The sequence below is a fragment of the Apteryx rowi genome, unplaced genomic scaffold, assembly GCF_003343035.1.
Source record: "Apteryx rowi isolate R43461 unplaced genomic scaffold, aptRow1 scaffold_1322, whole genome shotgun sequence".
NCBI lineage: Eukaryota > Metazoa > Chordata > Aves > Apterygiformes > Apterygidae > Apteryx > Apteryx rowi.
The window spans coordinates 5,021-32,237 of record NW_020447556.1 but is presented as its reverse complement, the minus strand read 5'-3'; the positions used below and the strand labels follow the sequence as shown (position 1 = coordinate 32,237).

Genomic DNA, 27,217 nt, shown 5'->3' with positions numbered 1-27,217 from the left:
GAGAGGGTGCTGCATGGGTCAGGGCTGCTCACAGCTCTAACTCATGTACAGGATATGTCCAAAGGGACTTTTCAAGAGGAGACCAAGAGAAGGGCTGCTTGGAAGGGAAGGAGCTTTCCTTCAGGTGTCTGCACTATCAGTTTCCTAATTTTGGCAGGGAGAATGAAGGAACAAGTTTTCTCTTTTGTCAAGGAACTGGGACTCCTAAACCTTCATTCTGAGAGATTAATAGGTCAGTGAGAACCGTCAGGAAGTTGCTTCATCCCCACCTTAGCCTACAGACAGCATCAACACCACCTTTGTGGCCTCATAGAAGTTTATGTGACCTGCTCCTTAGGACGTGCATGCACAGAGATGCCCCTAGACAGTGCCCTGAGCGGATGGGATGGGGTCTGTGAGCACTGAGCAGGTGAAGATGTTGAGACAGAGAAAGAGCTGGCAGCAGGGACAGCTCCAGGCAGCAGAGATGGGCAGGGAATGAGAGGGAACTGCAGGGCATGAGCCACCTCCCCTGCAGCCAGACCTGCGTCAGAGGAGAGGGGCATCTCTCCTGCTATGGGTCCATTTCATGCTGCCTGACAAAGGGGCTGAGAGCGACTGCCCTGCAATGTCCCCATCTGCGAGGTGGCAGCCCAGCTGGGTATGGTAAAGGCTTTCCAGAATGCCTCTCTGTCTCTCTCCTTGCCTCCCTTGGCACCAGGATCATGGTGTTGCTCCTTCTTTCCCTCCTGTCCTTGCTGCTCCTGTTCTTGTTCTTGGGCTTTCTGGGGTTGGGTGTTTTCAGCTGCAGTTCAGACACTGATGCTGCAAGTTGTGGAACAGAGGGCTCTGCATGGGAATGAGGTGGCCCTGGCCCCCTTCTGATTTGTGGAGCTCCAAGAAATGCAGTCAGTGGGTCTGGGAATTGAGCTGGCTCTCCCTTAAAGAGAGCCCATCTTCAGTCCTAACAGTCCTTTGTCTGCTTCCCTGTGGTGTCCTGCCAGGCTTCCACCTGCCCTCTAGAAAGGCACTGCTGTCTCATAGCATTGCTGTGATATCTGAGAACCCCATGAGGAAGGTGCAGAGATGGTGAGAGTATGGAGATAGTGGTGGGAGGCTGTATGTGGGCATCTGAAAAGAGCCCTGTRTGTSCTTGGCYAGAAGGGGAGTGTGGAGAGCTCCGTCAGGTGCCCAGAGAAAGGGTGAGAAGTTTGGAGCTGTGCACTTTGAAACTGGACTCGTGTGCTCTCAGCAGGGGCTGGTTTCTTTCTAGGGCAACATATGAGTGTGATCATCCTCCAGCTCAAAGATTTACAAGCACATGACAGCTGGGAACAAGACTAACAGACAGACTAGCTGTCCTCACTAAGCAACAAGGGACAGTGAATCTGTTTTTCTCAAGACTCGGTGGAAATGCCAAGGATTTCTACCTTTGAGGAACACTCCCCAGGGGTGACAAGGACATCTGAAAGAAAATAAGAAATGCCTGAAACTCTGTTCCTCAAACCTCATTCTTTAGAATTCAGAGTGAAGATGCTGAAAAGCCCTTCTACACGATGAGTGGCTTTCACCTGACAGAAATTGTGAATGTCAGAGCTGGTCACCCCCATTCCCCTGTGCCCACAGCTTTACAGCAGGACTGACTCCTTTGGCGCCCACGGGCAGAGGTCCCTGCTCCTCACAGCAGCACACTCAGCCAGTGCAAAGTGGAGCCCAAGCAAGGGAGCTGCACAAAGATCCTCTCAGGAAAGAGAGAGGCAATGTGGGGGTTTGTATGAGAACTGCAACATTTGGGGGTTTCTTTGCTTGAAAAGTCTCTCCTAACTTCTCAATGTCTTTTCTCCTTTGGACAGTCCCCCATGCCTGGAGATAGCAAAATGTCCAACAGCAGCTCCCTCAACGAGTTCCTCCTCCTGGCATCTGCAGACACACGGGAGCTGCAGCTCTTGCACTTCTCTCTCTTCCTGGGCATCTACCTGGCTGCCCTCCTGGGCAATGGCCTCATCATCACAGCCGTAGCCTGCAACCACCGCCTCCACACCCCCATGTACTTCTTCCTCCTCAACCTCTCTATTTTAGACCTTGGCACCGTCTCCACCACTGTCCCCAAATTCATGGCCAATTCCCTGTGGGACACCAGAGCCATTTCCTACTCAGGATGTGCTGCTCAAGTTTTTCTATTTGTCTTCTTGTTAGGAGGAGAGTATTCTCTTCTCACAGTCATGGCCTATGACCGCTACGTTGCCATTTGCAAACCCCTGCACTACGAGACCCTCGTGGGCAGCAGAGCTTGTGTCAGAATGGCAGCAGCTGCCTGGAGCCCTGGTTTTCTCAATGCTCTCCTGCACACTGGGAACACATTTTCAATACCACTCTGCCAAGGCAACACAGTGGACCAGTTCTTCTGTGAAATCCCCCAGATCCTCAAGCTCTCCTGCTCAGACTCCTACCTCAGGGAAGCTGGGCTTATTGTGGTTTGTGTCTGTTTAGTCTTTGGGTGTTTCGTTTTCATTATGCTGTCCTACGTGCAGATCTTCACTGCTGTGCTGATGATCCCCTCTGAGCAGGGCCGACACAAAGCCTTTTCCATGTGTCTGCCTCACCTGGCCGTGGTCTCCCTGTTTGTCAGCACTGACATGTTTGCCTACCTGAAGCCCCCCTCACTGTCCTCCCCAGCTCTGGATCTGCTGGTGGCTGTTCTGTATGCAGTGGTGCCTCCAACTCTCAACCCCCTCATCTACAGCATGAGGAACAGGGAGCTCAAAGATGCCCTGAGGAAAGTGGTTTCATGGACCTTTTTCAGCAGTGGTAACATTGCCATTGCTCTCCACAAATGACTCCCCCTGTGTCCCGTACCAGGACTGAGCTTTGTTTGTTCACTTTATTTTTATTATGACTACTATTACTGTTGTTATTATTCTTTTTCACCATGTTGCTACACCAAAGGTTGGATTCATTCCACCTTTACTGACACTGCTCTGTCTCACCTGGTGCCCATATAAARTTGTGTCCAACAGTGGGTCAAAGCTGACTCCATCACAGTAGCTCTGTAATAAAGTAGGTTCTTCCAGGTGCAGTGCCTGAAGGGCTCTTCCTCCAAAGCTGATGTCCCTTATGCTGTGTCCCCAGCACATTTCTTTGAGACAACCTCGCCCACCCTGCGTGCTGGTCCTTACCCCAAAAGTCACCCCCAAAGAAGACTTCTTGCCCAGCTGGAGGACAGCTTGTCCAGCTGTGAGCCCTGGCAGGATGAGCCCTCTGCTGCGTCCTCTGCAGGGCTGTCAGGGAGCATGCAGAGGAGGTCTTGGGGCCATCTCCTGGGCCTGTAGACCATCCTCCTCCCATAGGGGCCTCAAGCAGGGTGTCTCAGTGCAAAGATCCAGCCCAGCTTTTTGCTGCATGAACAGAGAAGAGAAACTGCCCCAGGAAACTCCTCACACACCCAGCAACCTTGTATTAGTCATTTCCAGCACTGGCCATTCCCCGTGGTCCTGGTGAAGGGTGATCTCTGAGTGTGACCAGCTCCATCTGCCTGCTTGCCTCAGCACATGTATGGAGGGAATGTCTAGCCCTGCCTGGCCTCTCTGTGTGCTCAGACCTCAGCAGACCCTGGAGCATGCCTTCTGCTAACTCCAGGGGGGAGAGGATCAGGGCTCAGCAGGGTCTGGGGGCTGGTGGGAGGCTGACAGGCAGGTGGGCTGTGGTGGCCAGGGCACTGAGGGCTGTCATGGGGACCATAGTGGGGGGATGTTTCCCCATGCCAGAATGCACCCTGTCCTGTGCAATGCCTGCACAGTGGGGCTGTGGGAATGCATGCAAGGCAGCAGGGCTGGATCAGTGGAGGGATGAGGAAGCTCCTGACGGTCATGGAGGGGACTCACTGCTGCTAGCAAGGTTGGGGAGTTCTCGAGGGCTACTACCACCAGCATCACCTGCCAGGACTCCCAGACCCAGTGCAGATGGTTGCTGCCCAACACTGCAGCTCACAGTGTCCCCTGTCCTGTGTCACCGTCCTTTCTCAGGAGCACTGCCAGGTGCATCACTCCCTGAGCAGGTGTGGAGAGGAGCTGCTGGAGGTCTTCTCTTCCCATGCCTGCTGCCCCTGGCTCTGCCCTGCCATCGGCCCACAGGTTCTGCCCTGGGTCATGTTATGTCTCTGTACATTCTCGTCTGAGACCATGTAGGGACCTGCAGCACATAGCTCTGCTTGCAGATGGCCACCATGGCCCGCCCGCACAGTCCCAGGAGATCCCAGCAAGGCTCTGGTTGGAGATGAGGCTGTGACTGTCCTCAAAGTAGATGGGGTAGTCTGGCTGGGGGCCAAGGGGAGGAAAGGACAAGAGAGAACAAGGAGAAGATGCAGTAAGGGAAATTTCAAATGAGTTGAAGGAAAAATAAAGAAATAACCATGGTAGTTGAGTAGCAGTGGGGCAGGGGACAGCAAATCTTTACAAACTCTCCTGGAGAAAGCAGCTACCAACCTGAATCTAACTGTCAAGCTAGCACTTCTCAGAGCAGATCATGGTCCTGGAGATCTACAGTGGTACCTCTGAACCCAAATCCTCGAGGAGGAAGGGGCTGGAAAGCAGAGTGAGGGGCAGGAGACACTGTTGTGGGGTTGAGGCCTTGCTGGCATTTGTACTGCCTGGTTGTTACACTGCCACACTATGAAGGTTCAGTAGCAATGACTGAGACAGTAATATAATAAAAATAAAAAATGTTTATTTTCTCACACAAGTTCTTGGATTAGTAACATCCATTAAAATAATGCGATTACTAATTTAGAAAGGATAACACAAAACCACCAGTTACTAATTTAGAAAGGATAACCCGAAACTGTCGATTACTGTGCTATTAATTGGAAGGACTGCTTATCCCTACTTGAAAGCTTTCTTGTTCACTCTCTTAGTGAGAGGACTCTCACTCTCGAGGAGTTACCTTAACCCAGCGTCCCAGGAAAAGGGGAGGAGGGGGATACTCACGGTCCAGCCGGAGAGGATGATCAGGTCACGTTCCCATCCCTGCTCAAACTCTCCTAGCTGCCAAGTCTCTTTTTATACAGCTGGGGCTCTGGGCAAACACTGCTTTTGCTGACTTGTAGCAAGTTTCACAATCACAGGACTGTTTGTTTGTCTGCTTGGGAGGACCCTGCTAGCGAGGCAAGACCACAATACCTCCATATTGTTTCTTCTCTCCCTGGGGGTCCATGCAGATTCCAGGTGGCAGACCTCTTCAGTCTTGTTAATGCTTCCATTCTGCAGCCTTGTGCATGTCAATCCTTGCGCATATCGGTTGGTAGACTCCTTTGGTCCTGTTAACTCCTCTGTTCAACAGCTTTGCCCGCATCAGTTCTTGTGCGTATCAGTTCTTTTGCATATCAGTTGACAAACTTCAGTCCTGTTAACTCTTCACTCACCCGTCACCCTGGCTGGGAAGTTCCTTGTGAGGTCACTGCTGACAGAGCAGCTGGAAGGCCAGAAGCTGGTGCATGGCTGGGAACTGACTCTAAGGTCACTCCTGTCCCAGCAGCCTATAGGGCTGCAGCAGGCACATGGCTGGAAAGGTGCCTGTGAGGGGCCTTCTGTGTGAGAGGCTGATAGGCCAGCAGCAGGCTGTGATGTGGGGAATGTGCTTGTGAGGTCAGTTGTGTGTCAGTATGTGATAGGCCAGTAGCAGGCCCATTTCTGGGAATGCACTTTGAGGTCATTTCCTCCAGAGAAGCAGGGAGGCCAGCAGCAGGCACGTGGTGGGGAAATGGTTGTGAGCTCACCTCTGTCTCAGTGCCTGATAGGCTATGAGGAGGCACATTGCTGGGAAAGTCACTATGAGGTCACTTGTCTCTGCAAGGTTAGCACTTGGCTAATGGCTTAGGCATTTGCTTGTGAGGTCACTTCTGCCTGAGTTCCTGATAGGCCAGCATCAGGCAGATGGGTGTGGAAGGAGATTGTGAGATCTCCTGGGTAAGAGCACCTCGTAGGGCTGTAGCATGTTCATGGCAGGGGAAGCTATTTTGAGGCAACTTGTGTCTCTGAAGCCTTTAGACCATCAGCAAGTACCTGGTGGGATACGATTTTACAAAGTCATTTCTATCTGAGCAGCTGCTAGGCCAGGAGAAGGCACATGGCCTGGATGCTGGTGGTGAGGTGACTTCTGGGTCTGGTGAGTGTGCTGGGAGGAAGGATTGGTACCTGCAGAGCTCCACAGCAATATAGAAAGGCAACCAATAAATCAAGCAGAAGTAGACAATAATTTTCCACACCATCTCTCACAGATGTTATTCCCCTCCATCATCATGAATCAGTACTGCTCCATTTAAAACGGGGATGATGTTCTCTGGTAAATGTAGACGCGGAGGTTGACTTTGCACTTCTCGCTAAGTATAGCAAGTATATAGGTGATTTTGCTGGTGTTCTTGGACTCTCCCTGGGCCACGGCATGTGGGAGCCTGGAGGGAGAGCCTTTGCTGGCTTATCCATGTGTCACACACACTGCTGAAGCCTGCTGGCTTGTCTCAAGGCTTTGCCTGGGAGAGAAATGGCAGCCCTTGGTGAGACAGGGGAATGCAAATGCTTGAGAGAAGCAGAAGCCTTGTGCCCTTTTCCTCATTGGAAGCCTGCTTGTGTGGGACTGGTGCCCTGGCCCTGTGCATGCTGGTCAGTGCGTGTCTGTGTGCTGCCATGTGGTCATTTATGAGCCCCTAGATCAAATGCAGAGAGAGGGGGAGTGGTGCCAAAGAGACTGCTCCATCTCCATGTGTTGGGGCCCTTGCGGTACTTCAGAACAACAATCTATATGARATATAGAKTRTWGRAMYWACACTGTTTAGGATTAGTTGCTTAGCACAACTTGCTTAGCATDAGTAGCTAAATTTGCTGAAGCCTTAGGCCTCAGGCTGTAGCCGCTGCTATGTGCTTTAAAGTAGTTTACCAAGGACACTGGTGCAGCTGGGAATGATACATCCTGAGAAAGTACAGATAAACTAGCAGAAGCCAGTGGGAACCAAGGTTAAGGGCTAGACAGCTTTGCTAAACAAGCAGCAAGGTACAAGGCATGACCGCTGCGTGCGTGATCGGTGCAATGATTGGCTACCTGTGACATAATCTGTATGAACCACAAATCAAGGGCCAGAGCGCTGAATACCTGTACTTATAAAACAGGCAAATTGCTGAATAAAGATGGAATTGAACCTGCATTCTGTGAATGCGTATGATTCATTCCCGTCACTCCCGCGGACCGTGACATCCATGGAAGCCCCAAAGGAGACCTGAGTAGGGAGGCTGGTTGGGTGAGTGCCTTGAGGGCAGGTGAGGCAAAAGTGAGAGGCAAGAGCTGGCCTGCTGAGTTCCTGTGAGAGCACTGTGTGTCTGCTTCCTGGAGGTGGGAAGTGAGCGTGAGCAGGGCTGTACATGGCTGTTGAGAGAAAGTGCCTGTTGCAAGGCCTTGGAGGACTAGAAGCAAATGGAAGGTCTGGAGAGTTGGCCTTTTCTGTGTTTTGGGGCTCTTGTGGGTCCCCAGCTGCTGCCATGCGTGGTCATGTCCTCTGTGTGTTCCTGATGCACAGGTGTGTGTTGGCTGGCAACCCTCTATGGGGTGAGGGGTAGGGGGTGCAGCATGTCACAGTGGTGGGGTAGGCTGAGATGGGGAGAGACGATGGCCCCAGTGTCTTGGTGCTACACGCAGGAAGAGCTGTCTGGAGAGAGCAGAGATGTGCTTGGGGAGTGCTGCCAGGCTAGGGAGCTGGGGAGTGCTGCGAGGTGAGGATGTGCCTTGGCTCGCAGGGCCCAGGCTGCCCTGGTGGTGTGGGCCAGGGATGCTGGCAACCTGCTGCCTTGTGTGTGTGCTGAGGTTCAGGACTTGCGTTTCCTCACCTCTTGCCAGGATATGCAGCCACATATCCCACATAGACTGTGAAATACATAGAAATATACAGCTTAGAGTATTTAGAGTAGAAGAGGTCATCTTTCAGAAAGGGTTCCTTGTTGGAGATTCTTGAAGTTGACACTTCTGGGATCTGTCCAACCACAAGTTTTATTAGGCTGGAGGCATAGCAGTTGCTTCCCTCTCTCCTATTAGCAAAGGCTATGTGGGGATACTACTTGTATCCATAATCGGTGCAGACACTCTTTTCTTCTCATGTGGCAGGACCCTAGAAACTCTTTGCATATAGTGAATCCCCCAATTAGCCCTTACTTAACCTTCTGATTAACCCGCCTCCAATCCAGTGAATTCTAGAGAGTGTCTTGAGCTCTTCCTGCTGAAGGTCTCACTGCTTCATGGCGCCCTGCTGCACCCTGCATGCTGCTCACTGCCCTGGGTTCTGAAACCAGACATGCAGGGGCTGACATCCAGCAGGAGGCCTCAGAGAGTAGTTTGCATCATGGAGGACTTTTTTCACCCACACAGTTAACAGGAAATGGTCTTGCCAAGTGCTCCAAGGTGGAGCACTCAGAGGCGCTCTTTCAAGTGGCAATGCCACAGCCATTGGCTTTTGGAATGGACAAATCTGGGAAACTTCCAAAGAAAAAGTATTTCTTCAGAAAATAAGTGGCCTTTCAAACCCCTTCTCCTAGATGCACAGTGAGTACAGCGAGTAGTGATGCTCAAGACCTTTCCTTCAAGTCAGCAGGAAATACTTCACAGGTTATAGCTGAGAATCAGCTTGCAAAGCTGAAGCTGTTTTGTGCAGATAACTTGCAAGCCCCCTCAGAATTATGTTCCTCACCTTTCCACATGCTCCTCTCTTCTCTAAGACAGTCGTGTTTGACTTGACAGTTCAGGTGTCCAACTCAGCTGAGCACGTTTTGCACTGTGTCACTGAGGTGGTTGAGGCCTGCAGGTTCTGAAGCTCCTGCCTGATCAGCTCAGGCACAGCCTGGGCATTAGCTCACTCATGGACTCTTCTTTGCAAGTGAAGCTCCTCTGAGATGAAATCGCAAGGCTAATTTGGACAAAGGTCCCCTGTTGTCAGTGAGGTGTGGATAAAAGGAAGTGAGGCTCAGTTCCTTGTAGGGTGGTGCAGGGCTGTCCCAGCAGGCCTTGCACAGTTCGGCTCACCCACCCAACATCAGACTGTATTTTGGAGCCTGCAGAATGCGTGTATATAACCTCTGGTGGGATGAGTAGTGATGTGATTCTCTTCTTGTCCTCAGAATGGCTCCTACCAGAACCAAGCCCATGAGGTTCCTGTACAGGAGGTGACCTCACCATCGACACTGCACATGTGTCTCTTCTATCTTTTTCTCCCCTGCCCCTCTTCTGAGTCGTCCTCTCTTCTGGGTACCACATTCAATATCCCAGCCATGTCCCTTTACTGGCACCTCCCTCTCCCCTATCCCTGTGGTATTACACACACGTGGTGGGACAGCTCACATGGCAGAATGAAACTGGGCTCCTGGGGAAAGCAGGCTGGGATGGTGAGGAGGTGCAGGTGCGCTCTGTGTGATCTTGCCTGATCAGCTCAGGCACAGCCTGGGCATTAGCTCACTCATGGACTCTTCTTTGCAAGTGAAGCCCCTCTGAGATGAAATCGCAAGTGTGGATCTGAGCTAATTGGGACAAAGGTCCCCTGTTGGCAGTGAGGTGTGGATAAAAGGAAGTGAGGCTCAGTTCATTCTAGCGTGGTGCAGGGCTGTCCCAGCAGGCCTTGCACAGTTCAGCTCACCCACCCATCATCAAAGTGTACATTGGAGCCTGCAGAATAACTCCTTCTTGGTATCATACTATAAAAAAAACCCTCTGGCTGGTACTAATAYATCATGTGCTACTTTGGGAATGTTCAGCAGCCACAGCAAGCCTCCAGATAATGTCCATAGTGCCTCTGGAGTACAGGGGCAGCACCCTGGGCTTGGAGGAGACCTAGGTGAGGAGCTATGTCCTGTTTGGTGGCAGGTTTGCTCCAGAGGGCTAGTCCTGAGCAGGGTGGCCATGAGCCTTGCCTGCCGGCCATGGGCTGGTGGGTTGGCTGCAGCACAGGTGCCCTCGCAGTCAGCACCCAGATGCGTCCCTGTCACCTGTGCCACCCCCTCTCCTCCCCGGGACAGTCATCTCTGCTGGGTGGACTCTCTGAGGCGCTGGGTGACATCCCAAAGCCTGCTGGCCAGCACATCTGCTGAGGGCCAATCAGGCAGCTGCAGTGGAAGTGACCTCACAATCAACACTGCAGCCATGTCCCCTTTGCCTGCCTCTCCCCATCCTCCTGCCCGAATTTCATCTCTGATGGCATGAGAGGTGGTGTGATTCTCTTCCTGTCCTCAGAACGACACCTACCAGAACCCAGCCCATGAGGCTCCTGTACAAGAGGTGACCTCACCATCAACACGGCACGTGTGTCACTTCCATGATTTTCTCCCCTGCCCCTCTTCTGGGCCCCACATTCAACATCCCAGTCATGTCCCCTTTACTGGCACCTCCCTCTCCCCTATCCCCAAGGAATTACACACACGTGATGGAAGAGCTCACGTGGCAAATTGAAACTCAGCTCCTAGGGAAGGCAGGCCAGGATGGCGAGGAGGTGCAGGTATGCTCTGTGCAAAGGGGTGTGCAGGGCTTTTCCTTGGAGCAGGTGATGAGTCAGCTGAGACCTTGTAGTAAGGACAAGAGGACACATGAGTCTGGGTGACATTCTGGTAGTGTTTGCTAATGGCTGCCTGAGGAGGGAAGGGAAGCAGCTAAAACCTTGTGTAGGCAGCTGGGGGAATCCTCGTGGTCACAGATCGTGGTTCTCACAGGATAGTTTAGCCACCTTGAAATCTGCTGGCAGGGTAGTCGGCCTGGGCACAAGCAGCCCAGGAGATTCCTGGAGAGTGTTGAAAACAATTTCTTGGCACAGGCAATCAATGAGCCAACAACGGCTGGACTCTGTCAGTCACAAGCGAAACAGATCGAGATGGGGATGTAAAGGCTGAGGGCAGCCATAGCTGAAATGATCACAAGATGGTGAAGTGACAAAAAGGCGGAGCACAGCCCAGGGCTGCAGGAGAGCTGATTTCAGCTCATTCAGGATGTGCCTGGCAGGATCCCACAGGAGACTTCCCCGGAGGGCAGAGGGGCCATGAGGCCTCTGTAAAGACAGAGTAGGCAGAAGAAGAGAGGACAGAGAGGCAGAAGAAGAGAGAGGAGACAGGTCGATTGGAATACAGTAGTTTCTCAGAACAAGGTTTCTCCGTTCAGAGTGTTGGTAGGAAATGTATCGCGTTGATTAACTGTACATCTATATAAATATATACACTCGCATAGAGTAATTTCTGTAGTGCATGCATATGGTGCTGTCAATCAAAAAGAAAGAAAATATTCATTACAACTGATAAAGAACGTTTGAAGTTCTGAAAATGAAGGGTATTTTTCATTTCTTGCAAGGAGCTATTTTTTTCAAAGATTTCACCCAGTGACGAGAACTTTACATTCAGGCCCTTATAGACACATCTAGAGGCCATTGCTGCCTGAGATGCCCTGTGTAGCTGTGTTCCCATGTGGCAAGGGGAAATGTGACCCAGGATCTATGGGAGCCTTTCTGGAGCACTGGCTGGTCACCAGGAGGAGCATCTCAAGACCTCTCAGTGGGACAACTTTTTTCTTTCCATTGACTAGAAAGGGAAGTCCAGACAACTGGGTTAGCCAGAGACATCTGCACTGAAGGGGTGTGTCATCAGGTGAGATAATTCCCATCCCTGTTGTTGGCTAAAACAGAGTCATGCTTCATGACCATGCAGGGAACGAAAAGGGTTTGTGGCTAGATGTGTAGGGACTCCTTTAAGAAGTCACTGTAACACAGGTACGTTGAGATTGGTGCAAATTAGGCCATTGATAAATAGAGCATTTTCACTGAAGCTGATCAGGCTGCTTCCCTCTATCAGTTGTGAGAGCTCGACACCTCRTGGTGCGACTCACTGTGTGCAAAGATTAAGGAGTGTCAAAGAAGATCCAGTGCAGGGAGTGGTTTGAGGGCAGTGGACTTGTGCGAGACACAAAAATATCATTTTTTAATAGTGTAGGCCCTATTATAAAAGAAATCTTTAGAAACTGCCAATAAAAAAGAAACAAGAAAGAAATTAAATATATTATCTAAAGCAAAAAATATACATGTTTCCTTACACTTTTCATCTTTTGCAACTTCTTTGTGTTCTTATTGCCCTTTGTTGTTTGGTTCTTTTTTGATACACTGCTCTTTTGGGAAGATTCTTTGTTTTTTTGAAAGGGAAAGTGATTTTCAGAGCTGAGTTGGCTGCACTCACAGGGTCATGGATGGCTGGTGCCATTGCAGGTGCCCTGGTCCCCTCTGCCCAGCCTCCATATGCAGCTCTGTGGGGCTCCAGTCTCCCGCAGGTCCCCTGTGAGAGCTGCCAGGCCCAGGCAGGTCCCTCAGAGACACCAGGGCCTCTCCCATTGCCACTGGGTGCTTGTGGTTGGACCCCTGAGCTGTGCCTGGAAAGGGGAAGAACTGTTTTCAACATTTCAAAAATATGAGCACACTTTCCTCAGCTCAAATGATTGGCTGATTTTAATGTCAATGTTTTCCTATGATGAAATAGTGGAAATCTTCAGGAAGGATATGAATCTGGGGAGAAGAAATCTTGATCTGCCCTTGATCTTGTGTTTCCACTGCTCTGTCTATTAGGCTGTGGATGTAATCTCAGTGCTCTCTCACATATTTCCACATCATCTGATTAAATTGATCATTTCTAAAGTCATCTTTGCACCAGACGATCTGGGCATATGCAGTTTCCAGTTTTCCTCCTCCCCTTGCTATTATCCATTCAGATACCTCTCAACTCTCCAGTTGCTGCTCTGAGCTTCTGCGAGTCTGAAGCTTGCCTCGTCTTTCAGCAGTCTCCTTGTCTCTTTAGCCAGCTCCTTTGTTGTGTCTATCCTTTCCTATCTATCTGTCGAAAACATTTCAAGGCAGGTTATGTCTTGTGGGCAGCGGACCTCACTGGAGGCAGCGTGGACTTGACATACAACTGAGGAGTGTCTTTTATCTTTTATTAAACTGTTCCAAATTTTATTTTTGTTTGTTTGCAATTAAGACAACCCTTCTTTGTCCGTTTGCAGCTAGTTCTCCAAGGAAAGCAGGTGGGAATTGGTGCACATGAGCTAGAGACTTGAGTGGAAAAAGGTTAGATTTTAACAGGAGTGATGTGAAGTCCCCAGTGGCTGATGAGGGAAATGGCAGGGCTGGGGAGCTGGGGAGGAAGGTTCTCCATACATGTCTCCTATCAAAAACGCTGCTTTTCCTACATGTCCAGACTTCATTAGGAGACGCTCTGGATCAATATCAGTTGGAGAATGTGGGTATCGCTTATTCTGAAAACTGAAGAACAAAGAAAGCTTAAGAAGCAGACATCTTTCTTTTTCAGGCGCTCATTGAAATCTGCCTAATTTCAATACACTGCTGCAAACTTTCCAATTAGCGACACAAGAATTGACAAACTGAAGAAAATTATGGAAAGAGGCATGGCTCCTTAGGGTTTTTTGTGTTTTAAAGATCCCTTGGGTGTATTTGGTGCTTAGCCCATGAACCTCAGATGCTGAGAAGAGACTGAAGAAACGTCTCGAAGTAAATCCCAAGTTTCTTGGAAAGATAATGGGTCCCACTGAGGGCCCTTACCAACAAAGGCTCCCCAGGGGCTGATTAGAGCAGAAAGTTGGAGGCCCTGATTGCAGGTAGGCAAAGGCAATGTGAGGGTGACTGTGATGCCAAGTCAACCTTGATGTGTGTTATCAAGCAGAGTGACCAGGCCCTGACAGCCAGCCCCTGGGTAGGGTGATGCTTTCCATCCTGCATTGCTCAGGGCTCTCCCTGGGGGCAGTTTGCAGGTGTGGGTGCACAATGCCAAGTGCAGGACCATGATACGGCACCTCCTGAGCTCCCAAGGGACAAGGAGGCAGCAAGGCCACAGTGCTTCAAGGAAACAGCGTCTTCTCGGGGGCCTCAGTGTCAGAGACACCAGCAATAGCCAAAAGGACAAAGACCTAGCTGTGTTGGGAGCTTTCAGCCTTGGCAATGCTCTGGGTCATCTCCATCACAGGCTGGCCTATGCTTTCCCATGCCTGTGCCTGTTTCCCTGCAGACTGTAAACACCCAAACTGCTTCCCCACCTTGCTCTCACGCTGGGATGTCCCCACCTCTCCTGATGTCTTCCTGTCCTCVCTTGCTTTTCCTTGAAACACAAAGGCAGGGGCTGATCACAGACTCCCTCTGGGTGACCTGTTGCACCACAGCACTGCCCTACAAGTGACCTTCTTTGGACCTGAAGTCCAGTGTGAACCTCTCAAGATGCACTTTGTGGCTCTTTCCCCTTCTCATGCTTTTTCCCACTGCCAAGAAAATCTCTATTATCTCTGAAACCACCCTTCAAGCAGTCACAGGCTAATAGTATACTGCCCTTTGCCTCCTGGCTAAAGAAAACCAGATCCCTCAACCTCTCCTCATGTATGGGGTTATTCCCACCTAGGCACAGGACTTGACTCTTCTCTTGTAAATCTTCATGAGGTATCTGTTGTCTGAATCACCCGAGTTTTTCAAGATCCTTCATGACCAAAGCTCCTCTGTGTCAGAACAAAACAAAACCAAAAACAGTGCCAATGAGCTAAGGATGAGCAGGTGTGGTGTGGGCTGTATGAGAAGGGATCAGGATGGTAAAAGAGACAGACTTAGGAGGGGTGGAAGAAAAAAAAAAAGAAATTAAAAGTGAAGCCAAGGATTAATCAGGGCTGTCTTGGGGATTCCTGCCAAGAAGCCCTGCATCTAAAGAATTCTGACTGAAGGAAGACAAGAAAGCTGGCCTGCTTCCACTGTCACAGGGCACCTGCGTGCTTTCCCTGACATCCACAAGCGAAGGTCGAGAGTGGGAAGAATGATGGACTCCTTCAGGGTGGAAGGGACCTCAGGAGTTCTCTAGTCCAATCTCCTTGCTCACATCAGGGTCAGCTCTAGGGTCAGAGCAGGTTGCTCTGGGCTTCATCCAGTCTGGTCTTGGAAACCTCCAAGGCAGGACACTGCACAGCATCTCTGGGCAACCACTTCCAAAGCTTGACCATCCTTGTAATGGAAAAGCTTTTCTTTATCTCCTGCATGAGCGTCTCTTTTTCCAACTTATGACCATTGTCCCTTGTTCTCCCACGATGCACCCTGGTGAAGAGCCTGGCTCCATCTTATGGATGACCTCCTTGTAGCCATTGGAAGGGTGCTATGAGATCCCTCCAAAGACATCTCTTCTCCAAGTTGAACCAGCACCATTTCCTCACAGAGCAAGTGGGATCCCCAAACCTGGATGCAGGGCTCTAGGCGCGGCCTAATGAATACTGACTAGAAGGCGATCACCATTTCCCTCCACCTCATGGCTGTGCTCCTGCTCATACAGCCCACAATGCTTCTGGCCTTCTTTGCTGCCAGGGAACGCGGCTGGTTCATGTTTTGCCTCCTGTCCCCCAGCACCCTCACGTCCTTTTCCACAGAGCTGCTCCCCAGGCCCTCAGGCCCCAGCCTGTGACACAGTGGGGTGTTGGTTTATCGCAAGTTCAAGCCCTGGCATTTGTCCTTGTTGAATTCCATGAGGTTSCTGACAGCCCATTCCTCCTGCCTGTCTAGGTCCTTCTGAATGGCAGCCCTCATCTACAGGCATGATGAGTGTTGCCTCTTCCATGTCACTGATACACATGATAAACAGGACAAGTTCCTGGAGAGATCAGTGGTGCTTCCCTTCTCCCTAGCCTCCAGGAAGAGTACTACCCATTCACCACTGCCCTCTGAGCCTTTGGTCATCCAAGCAGCTTTTTACCCATCCGGTTGTCTACACTTCTAGATTGAAATGTTCTAACATGAATTGAAGAGGTCTGGGTGCAGAGGAGGTGGCTCATGCCCTGGACTCCATGTATTGACAGCCCATTCCTCCTGCCTGTCTAGGTCCCTCTGAATAGCAGCCCTCAAGCATATGGCTGGAGTCCCCTGCAGTTTTTTTGTCCTCAACAAGCACAGTGAGTATTGCCTCTTCCATGTGACTAATCAAGTCATCTGGTTGTCCACCCATCTAGGTGGTACATTTCTAAATTGTCTTCCACAAGGATATTGTGGGAGACAGTGTCAAACACCTTGCTCAAATCAAGTTGAAAGACATTTTCTGCTCTCCAAACACAAATAGAGCTATGCAATCCTAGAAGGCAATCAGGTGGTGAGGCACACTTTACCCTGGGCAAATCCATGCTGCCTCTTCCCTATCACCTTCTTCTCCCTCATGTGCCCAGAAATGAGTGGACTCACTCCATGACACACTCCTCAACCAATTGAGGCTGAACGGCCTGTCATTCCCTGAGTTGCCCTCTGGGCTTTTCTTGAGAGTGGATGTAATGTTTGCCTTTCTTCAGTTATTGGGACCTCACCCCATCTCCACGACCACTCAAGGATGACAGAGGGCAGCCTTGCTATCACAGCGGCCAGCTCTCTCAGTGTCCTTGGGTGCAGCCATTCCAAGCGCACTGACTTGTAGGGCTGGAGTTCTTGCAAGTCATCCTTCACTCAACCCTCATGCACTGTTGGTTGCTTTTCTCCTCTGCAGCCCTGACTCTAGGCACAACAGCCCGGGAGACCTTGTTGGTGAAGATGGAAGCCAAAAAGGCACTGAGCTCCTCAGACCTCCCTACATCTGCTCTTACTAGATTCTCTGCCCCCTTCAGCAAGGTGCCACCGTTTTCCTTTTACTCTTTACCGTTTCTGAAGCAGTAGCAGCTCTTCTTCATGCCTTTGATGTCCCCTGCCAGTGTGTACCCTCTGAGAGCTTTGGCTTCCCTAACACCATCCCTACTTTACTGGACAATATTTTTGAATTCCTCCTTTGCTGCATATCCTTCTTTCCGCTTCTTGTATGCTGCCTTATTGCCCTGGAGCTGAGTTGTGAGCTCCCATTTTAGCCTGGTTTCCCCTTCTCATGCTGTTTCCCTCTACCAAGAAAAGATTCATGATCTCTTCAAGCACTTGGAGGCTACTACTGTACCGCCCTTTGCCTCCATTTCACCAGGCTGAAGAAGCCCACGTCCCTCAGCCTCTCCATACAGGCGCTGTGCTTCAGGACACTAACCCCATCTTGGAAGACTCCTCTGGACCCTCTCCAGTTGCTCCCCGTTCCTCCAGCACTGGGCAGTCCACACTGGGACACAATATTCCGGATGTGGCCATACCAGGGCTGAGTCAAGGGGCATAATAATTCCACTTGTTTGGGTGGCCACACGCTTCCTGAAGCAGCCTCGTATGTAGCTGGCCTCATCTGCAGTGAGCATGTACCACTGGCTCATATGGCATCCCTTGTAACATCCGTGCCCTTCTCCTCAGGGTCACTCCTCTGATGGTCAGGTGCCAGCCTGACCTGATGCAGGGGCTGTTCTGTCCCCCGATGCAGGACCTACCACTTCTCCTTGTACGACAGCATGAGGTTTCTGTTGGCCAAATCCCCAAGTTTCTCAAGGCCCCTCTGGACTGAAGCTCCCTTGTGTCAGCTGTAAATGAGTGTGTGCAGATGGCTCATCCTGTCTTGTGGTGCCTCTGACAGGATAACAACAGGAGGACCTGCAGGACACTGCACATAAAAAAAGGAGGTAGTTGTTTAAAGGGACTGCTGGCAAAGGTAGGCATCACCATGGCAAGCATCTCAGAAAAGCCAAGTGAATGTACAAAGMAAGCAAATCCAGGGTCAAGGGGGAAAGGGTAAAGACGGGTTGGCTGACTTCATGGGAGGGTATCAGGATGTTAAAGGAGAAGAACTTGGAAGGTGGAAAAGAGGGAAAAATGGAATAAAAGGTGAAGCAAAAGAAAAAACATGACTATTTGGGGGTAGCTGCCAAGCAGTCCTGAASCTGAATGACTCTGACTGGAGCAGGACAGGGAACATGCAGTTGATWKGGTCATATTTGTGTCTGACCTACTTCTATGGTCACGGGTGAAGCTAAATGTTTTCCCTAATGTCAAAAGAGAAGATGCAGTGTGGAAGGAAATGCAGAATCTTTCCGGCTAGAAGGGACCTCAGGATATCTGGACCCCAACCTCCTTCCCACAGCACAGTCAGCTATCAGGTCCAGATTTCTCAGGSCTTTACTCATTGAGGACTTGAAAACCTCTGAGGATGGAGATGGCACAGCCTCTCAGGGCAACCTGCCCCAGTGCTTGGCTGTCTGGATGGGTCAAATGTTTTTCCTTACACCCAGCCTGACAGCTCTTGTTTCAGCTAATGCCCATTGGCCCTCATCCTCCCATCACGCACAGTGGTGAAGAACCTGGCTCCATCTTCTTGGTGAGGTCCTGGTGGGCATGGGGAGGCTGTTCTTAGGTGTCCCCAAAGCCATCCCTTCTCCAGGCTGAACAAACGCAGCTCAGACTCCCTCAGACTGACATAGTGACAAAGTCAACATTACCTAAGTGTGCCTAGGAGGTTTAAGGCTCTTCCAGTCCTCTTGGATATTATTGGATCAGCAAAGGACTTCATGGATGTTAGAGTGCAGTCACCCTCACAGCATGATTTTCTGCATATGTCACACTCATTTGGTATTGTGTTGTAATGTACAGGTGTTGTAGGCTGTGAAGAGGGCTCACTGAGGACAAGCAGTCACTCATACTGAAACCTTGAACTGAAAACCTTTCAGGCCCAAGAGGCAACCTCACAGCACTAGGAGGGGCTGGCTCTGGGGAGGCCATGTCAGGTGCTAACCCATGTGCAGCAAAGGATTTGCTGCCTGCAAGAATTGCAGTGGCTMTCRCCAGAGAKGACAAAATCACCAAATCATTCAGGCTGGAAGGGACCTTGGGACCTCTCTAGTCCAACTCCCTGCTCACACAGGGATCAACATCGAATTCACACCAAGTTCTTGAGGGCTTTGTCTAGCTGCGTCCTGCAGGCCTCCAAAACCAGAGAGTCCATAACCCCTCTGGACCCCACTTCAAATGCTTCATGGTCCTCATTGATTTTTCTTCCTTCTATACAATTTTGACTGCACTTGTTTCAGCTTATAGCCGTTGCCTCTCATTCTCCTGCCATGAATTCCTGTAAAAACCTTGTTCATTATCAGTGGCAACCTTGAGTTGGGAACCTGCTATGAGTCCCCCCCAAAACCTTCCCTTCTCTGTGCCGAACCAACCCATTCCCTCAGCCTGTCCTCACAGGGCAAGTGCTCCAGCCCCCAACCACCTTGGGGGCCTGCCACTGGACTCACTCCATGTGATCAAAAGCGTTCTTCTACAGGGAGCCCCAACGGGATGCAGTATNGTAGTTGTTTAAAGGGACTGCTGGCAAAGGTAGGCATCACCATGGCAAGCATCTCAGAAAAGCCAAGTGAATGTACAAAGCAAGCAAATCCAGGGTCAAGGGGGAAAGGGTAAAGACGGGTTGGCTGACTTCATGGGAGGGTATCAGGATGTTAAAGGAGAAGAACTTGGAAGGTGGAAAAGAGGGAAAAATGGAATAAAAGGTGAAGCAAAAGAAAAAACATGACTATTTGGGGGTAGCTGCCAAGCAGTCCTGAASCTGAATGACTCTGACTGGAGCAGGACAGGGAACATGCAGTTGATWKGGTCATATTTGTGTCTGACCTACTTCTATGGTCACGGGTGAAGCTAAATGTTTTCCCTAATGTCAAAAGAGAAGATGCAGTGTGGAAGGAAATGCAGAATCTTTCCGGCTAGAAGGGACCTCAGGATATCTGGACCCCAACCTCCTTCCCACAGCACAGTCAGCTATCAGGTCCAGATTTCTCAGGSCTTTACTCATTGAGGACTTGAAAACCTCTGAGGATGGAGATGGCACAGCCTCTCAGGGCAACCTGCCCCAGTGCTTGGCTGTCTGGATGGGTCAAATGTTTTTCCTTACACCCAGCCTGACAGCTCTTGTTTCAGCTAATGCCCATTGGCCCTCATCCTCCCATCACGCACAGTGGTGAAGAACCTGGCTCCATCTTCTTGGTGAGGTCCTGGTGGGCATGGGGAGGCTGTTCTTAGGTGTCCCCAAAGCCATCCCTTCTCCAGGCTGAACAAACGCAGCTCAGACTCCCTCAGACTGACATAGTGACAAAGTCAACATTACCTAAGTGTGCCTAGGAGGTTTAAGGCTCTTCCAGTCCTCTTGGATATTATTGGATCAGCAAAGGACTTCATGGATGTTAGAGTGCAGTCACCCTCACAGCATGATTTTCTGCATATGTCACACTCATTTGGTATTGTGTTGTAATGTACAGGTGTTGTAGGCTGTGAAGAGGGCTCACTGAGGACAAGCAGTCACTCATACTGAAACCTTGAACTGAAAACCTTTCAGGCCCAAGAGGCAACCTCACAGCACTAGGAGGGGCTGGCTCTGGGGAGGCCATGTCAGGTGCTAACCCATGTGCAGCAAAGGATTTGCTGCCTGCAAGAATTGCAGTGGCTATCACCAGAGATGACAAAATCACCAAATCATTCAGGCTGGAAGGGACCTTGGGACCTCTCTAGTCCAACTCCCTGCTCACACAGGGATCAACATCGAATTCACACCAAGTTCTTGAGGGCTTTGTCTAGCTGCGTCCTGCAGGCCTCCAAAACCAGAGAGTCCATAACCCCTCTGGACCCCACTTCAAATGCTTCATGGTCCTCATTGATTTTTCTTCCTTCTATACAATTTTGACTGCACTTGTTTCAGCTTATAGCCGTTGCCTCTCATTCTCCTGCCATGAATTCCTGTAAAAACCTTGTTCATTATCAGTGGCAACCTTGAGTTGGGAACCTGCTATGAGTCCCCCCCAAAACCTTCCCTTCTCTGTGCCGAACCAACCCATTCCCTCAGCCTGTCCTCACAGGGCAAGTGCTCCAGCCCCCAACCACCTTGGGGGCCTGCCACTGGACTCACTCCATGTGATCAAAAGCGTTCTTCTACAGGGAGCCCCAACGGGATGCAGTATCTAGATGGCCTCTAACAAGTGTTGAGTAAGGGGGTTAATCACTTCCCTCCATTTCCTGGCTGTGCTCCTGATCATGAAGCCCAAGATGCTGTGGCCTCCTTTGTTTCCAGGCCATGCTGCTGGCTAATGTTCAGCTCACTGCCCACAAAGACACCCAGGTCCTTTCTCTGCAGAGCACGCCCCAGCCCATATCACTGCAGAGTATTGGTCTACCCCAGGCACAGGACCTGCATTTGTCCTTGTTGAATTTTCTGACAGTCCATTCCTCCTGCCTGCTGAGGCTCACCTGAATGGCAGCCCTCAAACATATGACTGTTCCTCCTGGCTAAGTGTCATCTACAAATGTCATGAGAGTTGCATCCTCCAGGTAACTGGTGAACCTGTCAAACAGGACAGGTCCCAGTATAGACCCCTGCACACTCCACCTTTACCTGGCTTCCTGGTAAAGCATGACCCATTCAAAAAAAACCCCTCTGAGCTCCATCATCCAACCAGCTTTTTACCCACCCAGTTGTCTACTCAACTTATCATAATGCCTTATTGTATTCCTCATTGCCCTCACAATCTGGGACTCCACTATTCCATAGTCACTGCAGCCAACGTTTCCACAGATTATCACATCCCTGATCAGTGCTTCCTTGTGTGAGTACCACATCCAGGTGAGCGTCACCCAACTTGGCCCATCAGGGAGCTGTGCTTGGAAGCTGTCCCTGACACCCTCCAGAAATCTCCTGGACTGCTTGCACCCTGCTGTTTGCCCTTCCAATGAATGTCAGCGAGATTAAAGTCCCCCCAGAAGAACCAGGCGCTGTGACCACTGACTTCCTCAGGTTGCTTAAAGGAGACTGCATCCACCTCCTCACCCTCATCGGGTGGTCTGTAACTCCCATCACAACATCACCTTTACTCTGATGATCACCACAAGCACTCACCCAAACCCTTGTCCATCCCATGCAAGAGCCCCATCCATCTGAGCTGTCCCTTCACACCAAGGGCATCCCCCCTGCTCCTCTTCCCTAACAGTCTTGCCTGCAGAGCTTGTACCCTGCCATCACAGCCCTGCAGTTATGGTAGTGATCCCACCTCATCTCAGTTATTCCAACCTTGTTGCAGTCCTGTGGCAGCTTGTGCATCTCCATCTGCTCCTCTCTGTGGCCCAGGCGGCATGCACTTGTGTATATTGGGGTTGCAAATCCTCAGCTGTGGCACAGAGAACAGATCTGCAATGGTTAAACCTGTTAGCAAGAGCCAAAGACACTGTGTGCRCAATGGCCCCACTTCAGAGCAGAGCCACGCTGGCCTAGATAGCAGGTGGCAATGTAATGGTGAAAGGAGGTTCCCACTGAGAGAGAAAACCCTGCAGTGCCCAAGGCCAGGGAGAAACAGAGCTGGGCTGTACAGGAAAGGCAGGAGAGGGGTTGGCTGCCTGAGCTGACTTGTAGCGCCTTGGGGCCTGTGACAGAGGTGAACCGATCTCCAAGCAGGACAAGGTGTCACTGAAGAAGTCCCTGGGCCTGGGCAGCCTGTGATTTGGCACCCTGAGGTCATCATTAGCCCAGTCCCTCTTCGTATCATCTGGGGGTGAGAAGAGGTTCAGGAGGAGGAAAGCTAGAAGGTTTTAAGGGTGCAGAGGCTAGAGCAGAGACCTTGCTGGGATGTGCCCCTCCCATTTATGAAGCACACTTGGCTGTAGGTTGGAGGGACTTGGCCTAAAGGCAGTGGTGGCATCTGCTTGTTTGGGCACAGGTAGGAAACCGGAGTTGCCCTGGGGCACTTGCCCAGTAACCACCCCAAAGGGCCATGGTTTTCCTAGAGGTCCCACGGTGTATCTGCTAGAGACCTGTGCTTGTGCTGGACCCCCCAGGCATCCGACATGGCCCTGCAGGCCTATTTCTATGTCACTGAATCAAGTGCCCACACTGGATGACATCAACTGTTGGCAATGTTGTGATCTGCATGTATCTCAGCTTCCTAGTGAGTGGAGCTCTAGTTGCAGTAGGCATCTAGTGTCATTTCAGATGGAAAAGGGAGTTCTCCACCTGGCCCCCAACTCATGCTCTACAAAGATGGGGGTGTCATAGCTGCTCCATAGGAGCAAGAAGACTCTGGCACATGTGTTGGTCCACCTCTGTCTCTTCCAATGTCACCAGGTGTTTGTGTGTGAGCAAGTGACTCCCACCCTCCATCTCCAGTGATTATAATGGGAGCCTAGACCAAGATCTTGCATGCAAACATCCATGCTGTGCTCACTTCTGCCTGGGAGAGGGAAATGCCACCTCCTGTGGGGTTTTTTTTGTTTGTTTTGTGGAGCTCACAGGAAGGATCTGGTTCCCAAAACAGCCTGAGAAGCCCAAACTGACTCATCTGAATCAATTCCTGAACGATGGGAAAACAAATTGTATTCTTGTCCCCATCTAGATATCCTGCCTTGTTAAGAGACGGGAACTGGGGCTACCAGAATGGGACATCTCCACCTTTCATAGATAACCATCCTCTGATGAGACAAATTGCAATGCTGGAATCAGTCTTCCTTCAGTGTTTAGACAGGGACCACCAGTGATTATTTTATTTGATTCCAGTGAACATTTCCCAGGAGGAGGGAGCACAAGGGACAGAGAAATTCATGATTTCAACTGGTCCTCTGCTCCTGAGCAGGGCCAGGCTCCGGGAATGAAGGGAGCTCGTGGCAACCAAGCAGCACTGCCCAGAGACAGCTGTGTGCAGAAGCAGCTCCTCTGCAAAGAGCAGCAGGGCTCCAGGCACTGCCTGCTGCTGCTGCCAGATGAGAGAAGACAGGGACAAGTGGAAGGCAGTGTGGAGTGGGAGGAGAGAGGAGAGCTCCTTGTGGGAGAAATCTTCACAGCCCTTGACACGGTAAGTCTCTGGCTGCAGGGCAATGCTACTGAGGTTCCTGGAAAGGTCTTGAAACCCATCGAGTCCTATCATTCTTTTTAAGGATCACTCTCATGGCTTCTCCTTTGCAGAGGAGGGGGAGATACTTCAGAGCAGGGATTCCCTGCCACACCATCACAGGGACAGGGCATCCTGCTACCTTCTCCCAGGGACCCTGCAGGGCTGTGAAGCTGGGATGTGCACCCAGGTCTGCCCAAGGCTGTAATTCAAAGCAGTGTCCCTGTGCCCCAGGGTACTGTGTGCCCAGGGCAGTGACTCTGCCGCCTGCGAGGGTCAGCACTCAGCCTGCCCGGGGAACTCCCAATTGCAGTGGAAGATGAAGCTCTGGGTGGAAGGAGTGACCTTCAGCAGGGCAGGTTCATTCTCCTGCTGAGAGGTTGCTGCGTGGGTCAGGACTGCTCAGAGCTCTAGCTAATGTACAGGGGATGTCCAAGGAGCCTTTTCAAGAGGAGTATCAAGAGAAGGGGTGCTTGCAAGAGAAGGAGCTTTCCTTCAGGTGTCTGCACTTTCAGTTTGCTAATTTTGGCGGTGAGAAAAAAAGTAAGAGTTTTCTGTTTGGTCAAGGAACGGGGAGTCCTAAACCTTCACTCTCAGAGATTAATAGCTCTGTGAGAACCCTCAGCAAGCTGCTTCATCCTCCCCTTAGCCTACAGACAGCATTAGGATCACCTTTGGGGCCTCCTAGGAGTTTATCTGACCTGCAGGACCTGCATGTACAGTAATGCCCCTGGACAGTGCCCTGTCCCAGGAGGTTTCCTTAGGGTAGAACTGAGCACACTCAGGGTGGGACAGGGTCTGTGAGCACTGATTGGGAAAAGATGTTGAGACAGAGAAAGAGGTCCCCACAAGGACAGCTCCAGGCAGCAGAGATGGGCAGTGAATAAGAGGGAAGTGCTAGCAGAAACATCATGGGAGGATGGTTTGGGCATGTCACAGTCAGTCCTTCCTATGCTGACACCTTCCTCTGAGCAAGCCCCCCGTGTCTCCTCTCCCACCTGGTAGAGCTTCTGCCCTGACAGCCATAGAGTCCAGAGCATGAGCTGCGTCTTCTGCAGCCAGACCTCCAGCAGAGGAGAGGGGCATCTCTCCTGCTATGGGTCCATTTCATGCTGCCTGACAAAGGGGCTGAGAGCGACTGCCCTGCAATGTCCCCATCTGCGAGGTGGCATGCCCAGATGGGTACAGCTTTCCTCCCTGCCTCCCTTGGAAGCAGGATCACAGTGTTGCTGCATACTTCTTTCTCCTCCTGTCCGTGCTGCTCCTGTTCTTGCTCTCAGGCTCTCAGGGGTGGGGTTCAGACACCAATACTGGAAGTTGCATGACAGAGGGGTCTGCATGGAAATGAGCTTGCCCCAGCCCCCTTCTGAACTGTGGAGCACTGGGGTTGGGAAATGAGCTGACTCTCCCTTAGGGAGAGCCCATCTTCAGTCCTAACGGTCCTTTGTTTCCCAGTGGTGTCCTGCTGGGCTGCAAACTGCCCTCTAAAAAGGCACAGTTGTCTCATAACATCTCTGTGATATCTAAGAGACAAATGAAGAAGCTGCAGAGATGCTGAAAGTATGGAGATGGTGGTGGGAGGCTGTAGATGGGCATCTGAAAAGACCCCTGTGTGTCCTTGGCTAGAAGGGGAGTGTGGAGAGCTCCCTCAGGTGACCTGAGAAAGGGAGAGAAAGTTGGAGCTGTGCACTTTGAAACTGGACTCGTCTGCTCTCAGTAATGGCTTGGGTTTTTTTAGGGCAACATCTGAGAGAGATCATCCTCCAGCTCCAAGTGGTGGAAGCACCAGACAGCTGGGAACAAGACTAATAGACTCACTCTTCACCAGTGAATCCATTTTTCTCAGGACTCAGTAGAAATGCCAAGGATTTCTACCTTTGAGGAACACTCCCCAGGGGTGACAAGGACATCTCAAAGAAAATAAAAAATATTAAAAAATCCCTAAAACTCTGTTTATCAACCCCCATTCTTTACAACTCGGAGTGAAGATGCTGAAAAGCCCTTCTACATGACAGGTGGATTTCACCTGACAGAAACTGTGAATGTCACAGCTAGTCACCTGACTGCCCCATTCCCACAACTGTACAGCAGGGCGGGCTTCTCTGGAGCCCATGGGCAGAGGACCCTGCCCATCACACCACACTCAGCAAGCACAAACTGGAGCTCCAGCACGGGAGCTGCACAAAGATCCTCTCAGTAAAGAGAGAGGCAATGTAGGGGCTTATATGAGAACGGTAACATTGGGGGTTTCTTTGCTTGAAAAGTCTCTCCTAACTTCTCAATGTCTGTTCTTCTTTGCACAGTCCCCCATGCTCGGAGATAGCAAAATGTCCAACAGCAGCTCCCTCAACGAGTTCCTCCTCCTGGCATTTGCGGACACGTGGGAGCTGCAGCTCTTGCACTTCTCCCTCTTCCTGAGCATCTACCTGGCTACCCTCATGGGCAACGGCCTCATCATCACAGCCATAGCCTGCAACCACCACCTCCACACCCCCATGTACTTCTTCCTCCTCAACCTCTCCCTCCTCGACCTTGGCACCGTCTCCACCACAGTCCCCAAATCCATGGCCAGTTCCCTGTGGGACACCAGAGTCATTTCCTACTCAGGATGTGCTGCCCAGGTCTTCCTCATTTTCTTCTTGTTTGGAGGAGAGTCTTCTCACTGTCATAGACTATGACCGCTATGTTGCCATCTGCAAACCCTCGCACTACGGCACACTCATGGGCATGAGGGCTTGTGTCAGAATGGCAACAGCTGCTTGGGCCAGTGGTTTTCTCCATGCTCTCCTGCACACTTGGAACACATTTTCAATACCACTCTGCCAAGGCAACACAGTGGACCAGTTCTTCTGTGAAGTTCCCCAGATCCTGAAGCTCTGCTGCTCAGACTCCTACCTCTCGGAAGTTGGGATTCCTCTGGCTGCTGCCTATTTAGGCTTTGGGTGTTTCATTTTCATTGTGCTGTCCTACGTGCAGATCTTCACTGCTGTGCTGAGGATCCCCTCTGAGCAGGGACGACACAAAGCCTTCTCCATGTACCTCCCTCACCTGGCTGTGGTCTCCATGTGTGTCACCACTGTCATGTTTGCCTACCTGAAGCCCCCCTCCATCTCCTTCCCAGCTCTGAATCTGGTGGTGACTGTTCTGTATGTGGTGGTGCCTCCAACTCTGAACCCTCTCATCTACAGCATGAGGAACAAGGAGCTGAAAGATGCCCTGAGGAAAGTGGTTTCATGGACATTTTTCAGCAGTGGTAACATTGCCATTGCTGTCCACAGATGACTCCCCCTATGTCGCATACGAGGACTGAGCTCTGTTTGTTCACTTTATTTTTATTATTACTAGTATTACTGTTGTTATTATTATTTGTCACCATGTTGCTACACAAGTGGTTGGATTCATTCCACCTTTACTGGCACTGCTC

General features: G+C 50.8%; 1 protein-coding gene and 1 pseudogene across 1 annotated transcript; both read left to right on the top strand.

Moving 5' to 3' along the window:
* The first annotated feature begins 1,856 nt into the window (after positions 1–1,856).
* On the top strand, positions 1,857–2,816 carry LOC112961494 (olfactory receptor 14C36-like). Its single transcript, XM_026056755.1, has one exon. It carries the CDS (start codon positions 1,857–1,859, stop codon positions 2,814–2,816), a length of 960 nt encoding a protein of 319 aa, XP_025912540.1.
* A 23,304-nt stretch (positions 2,817–26,120) lies between these two features.
* Positions 26,121–27,012, top strand: LOC112961493 (annotated as a pseudogene).
* The last annotated feature ends 205 nt before the right edge of the window (positions 27,013–27,217 follow it).

Bases quoted from the DNA above. Each gene is read 5' to 3' on its own strand.
- LOC112961494 (XM_026056755.1), top strand. From the start codon at position 1,857: ATGTCCAACAGCAGCTCCCTCAACGAGTTCCTCCTCCTGGCATCTGCA.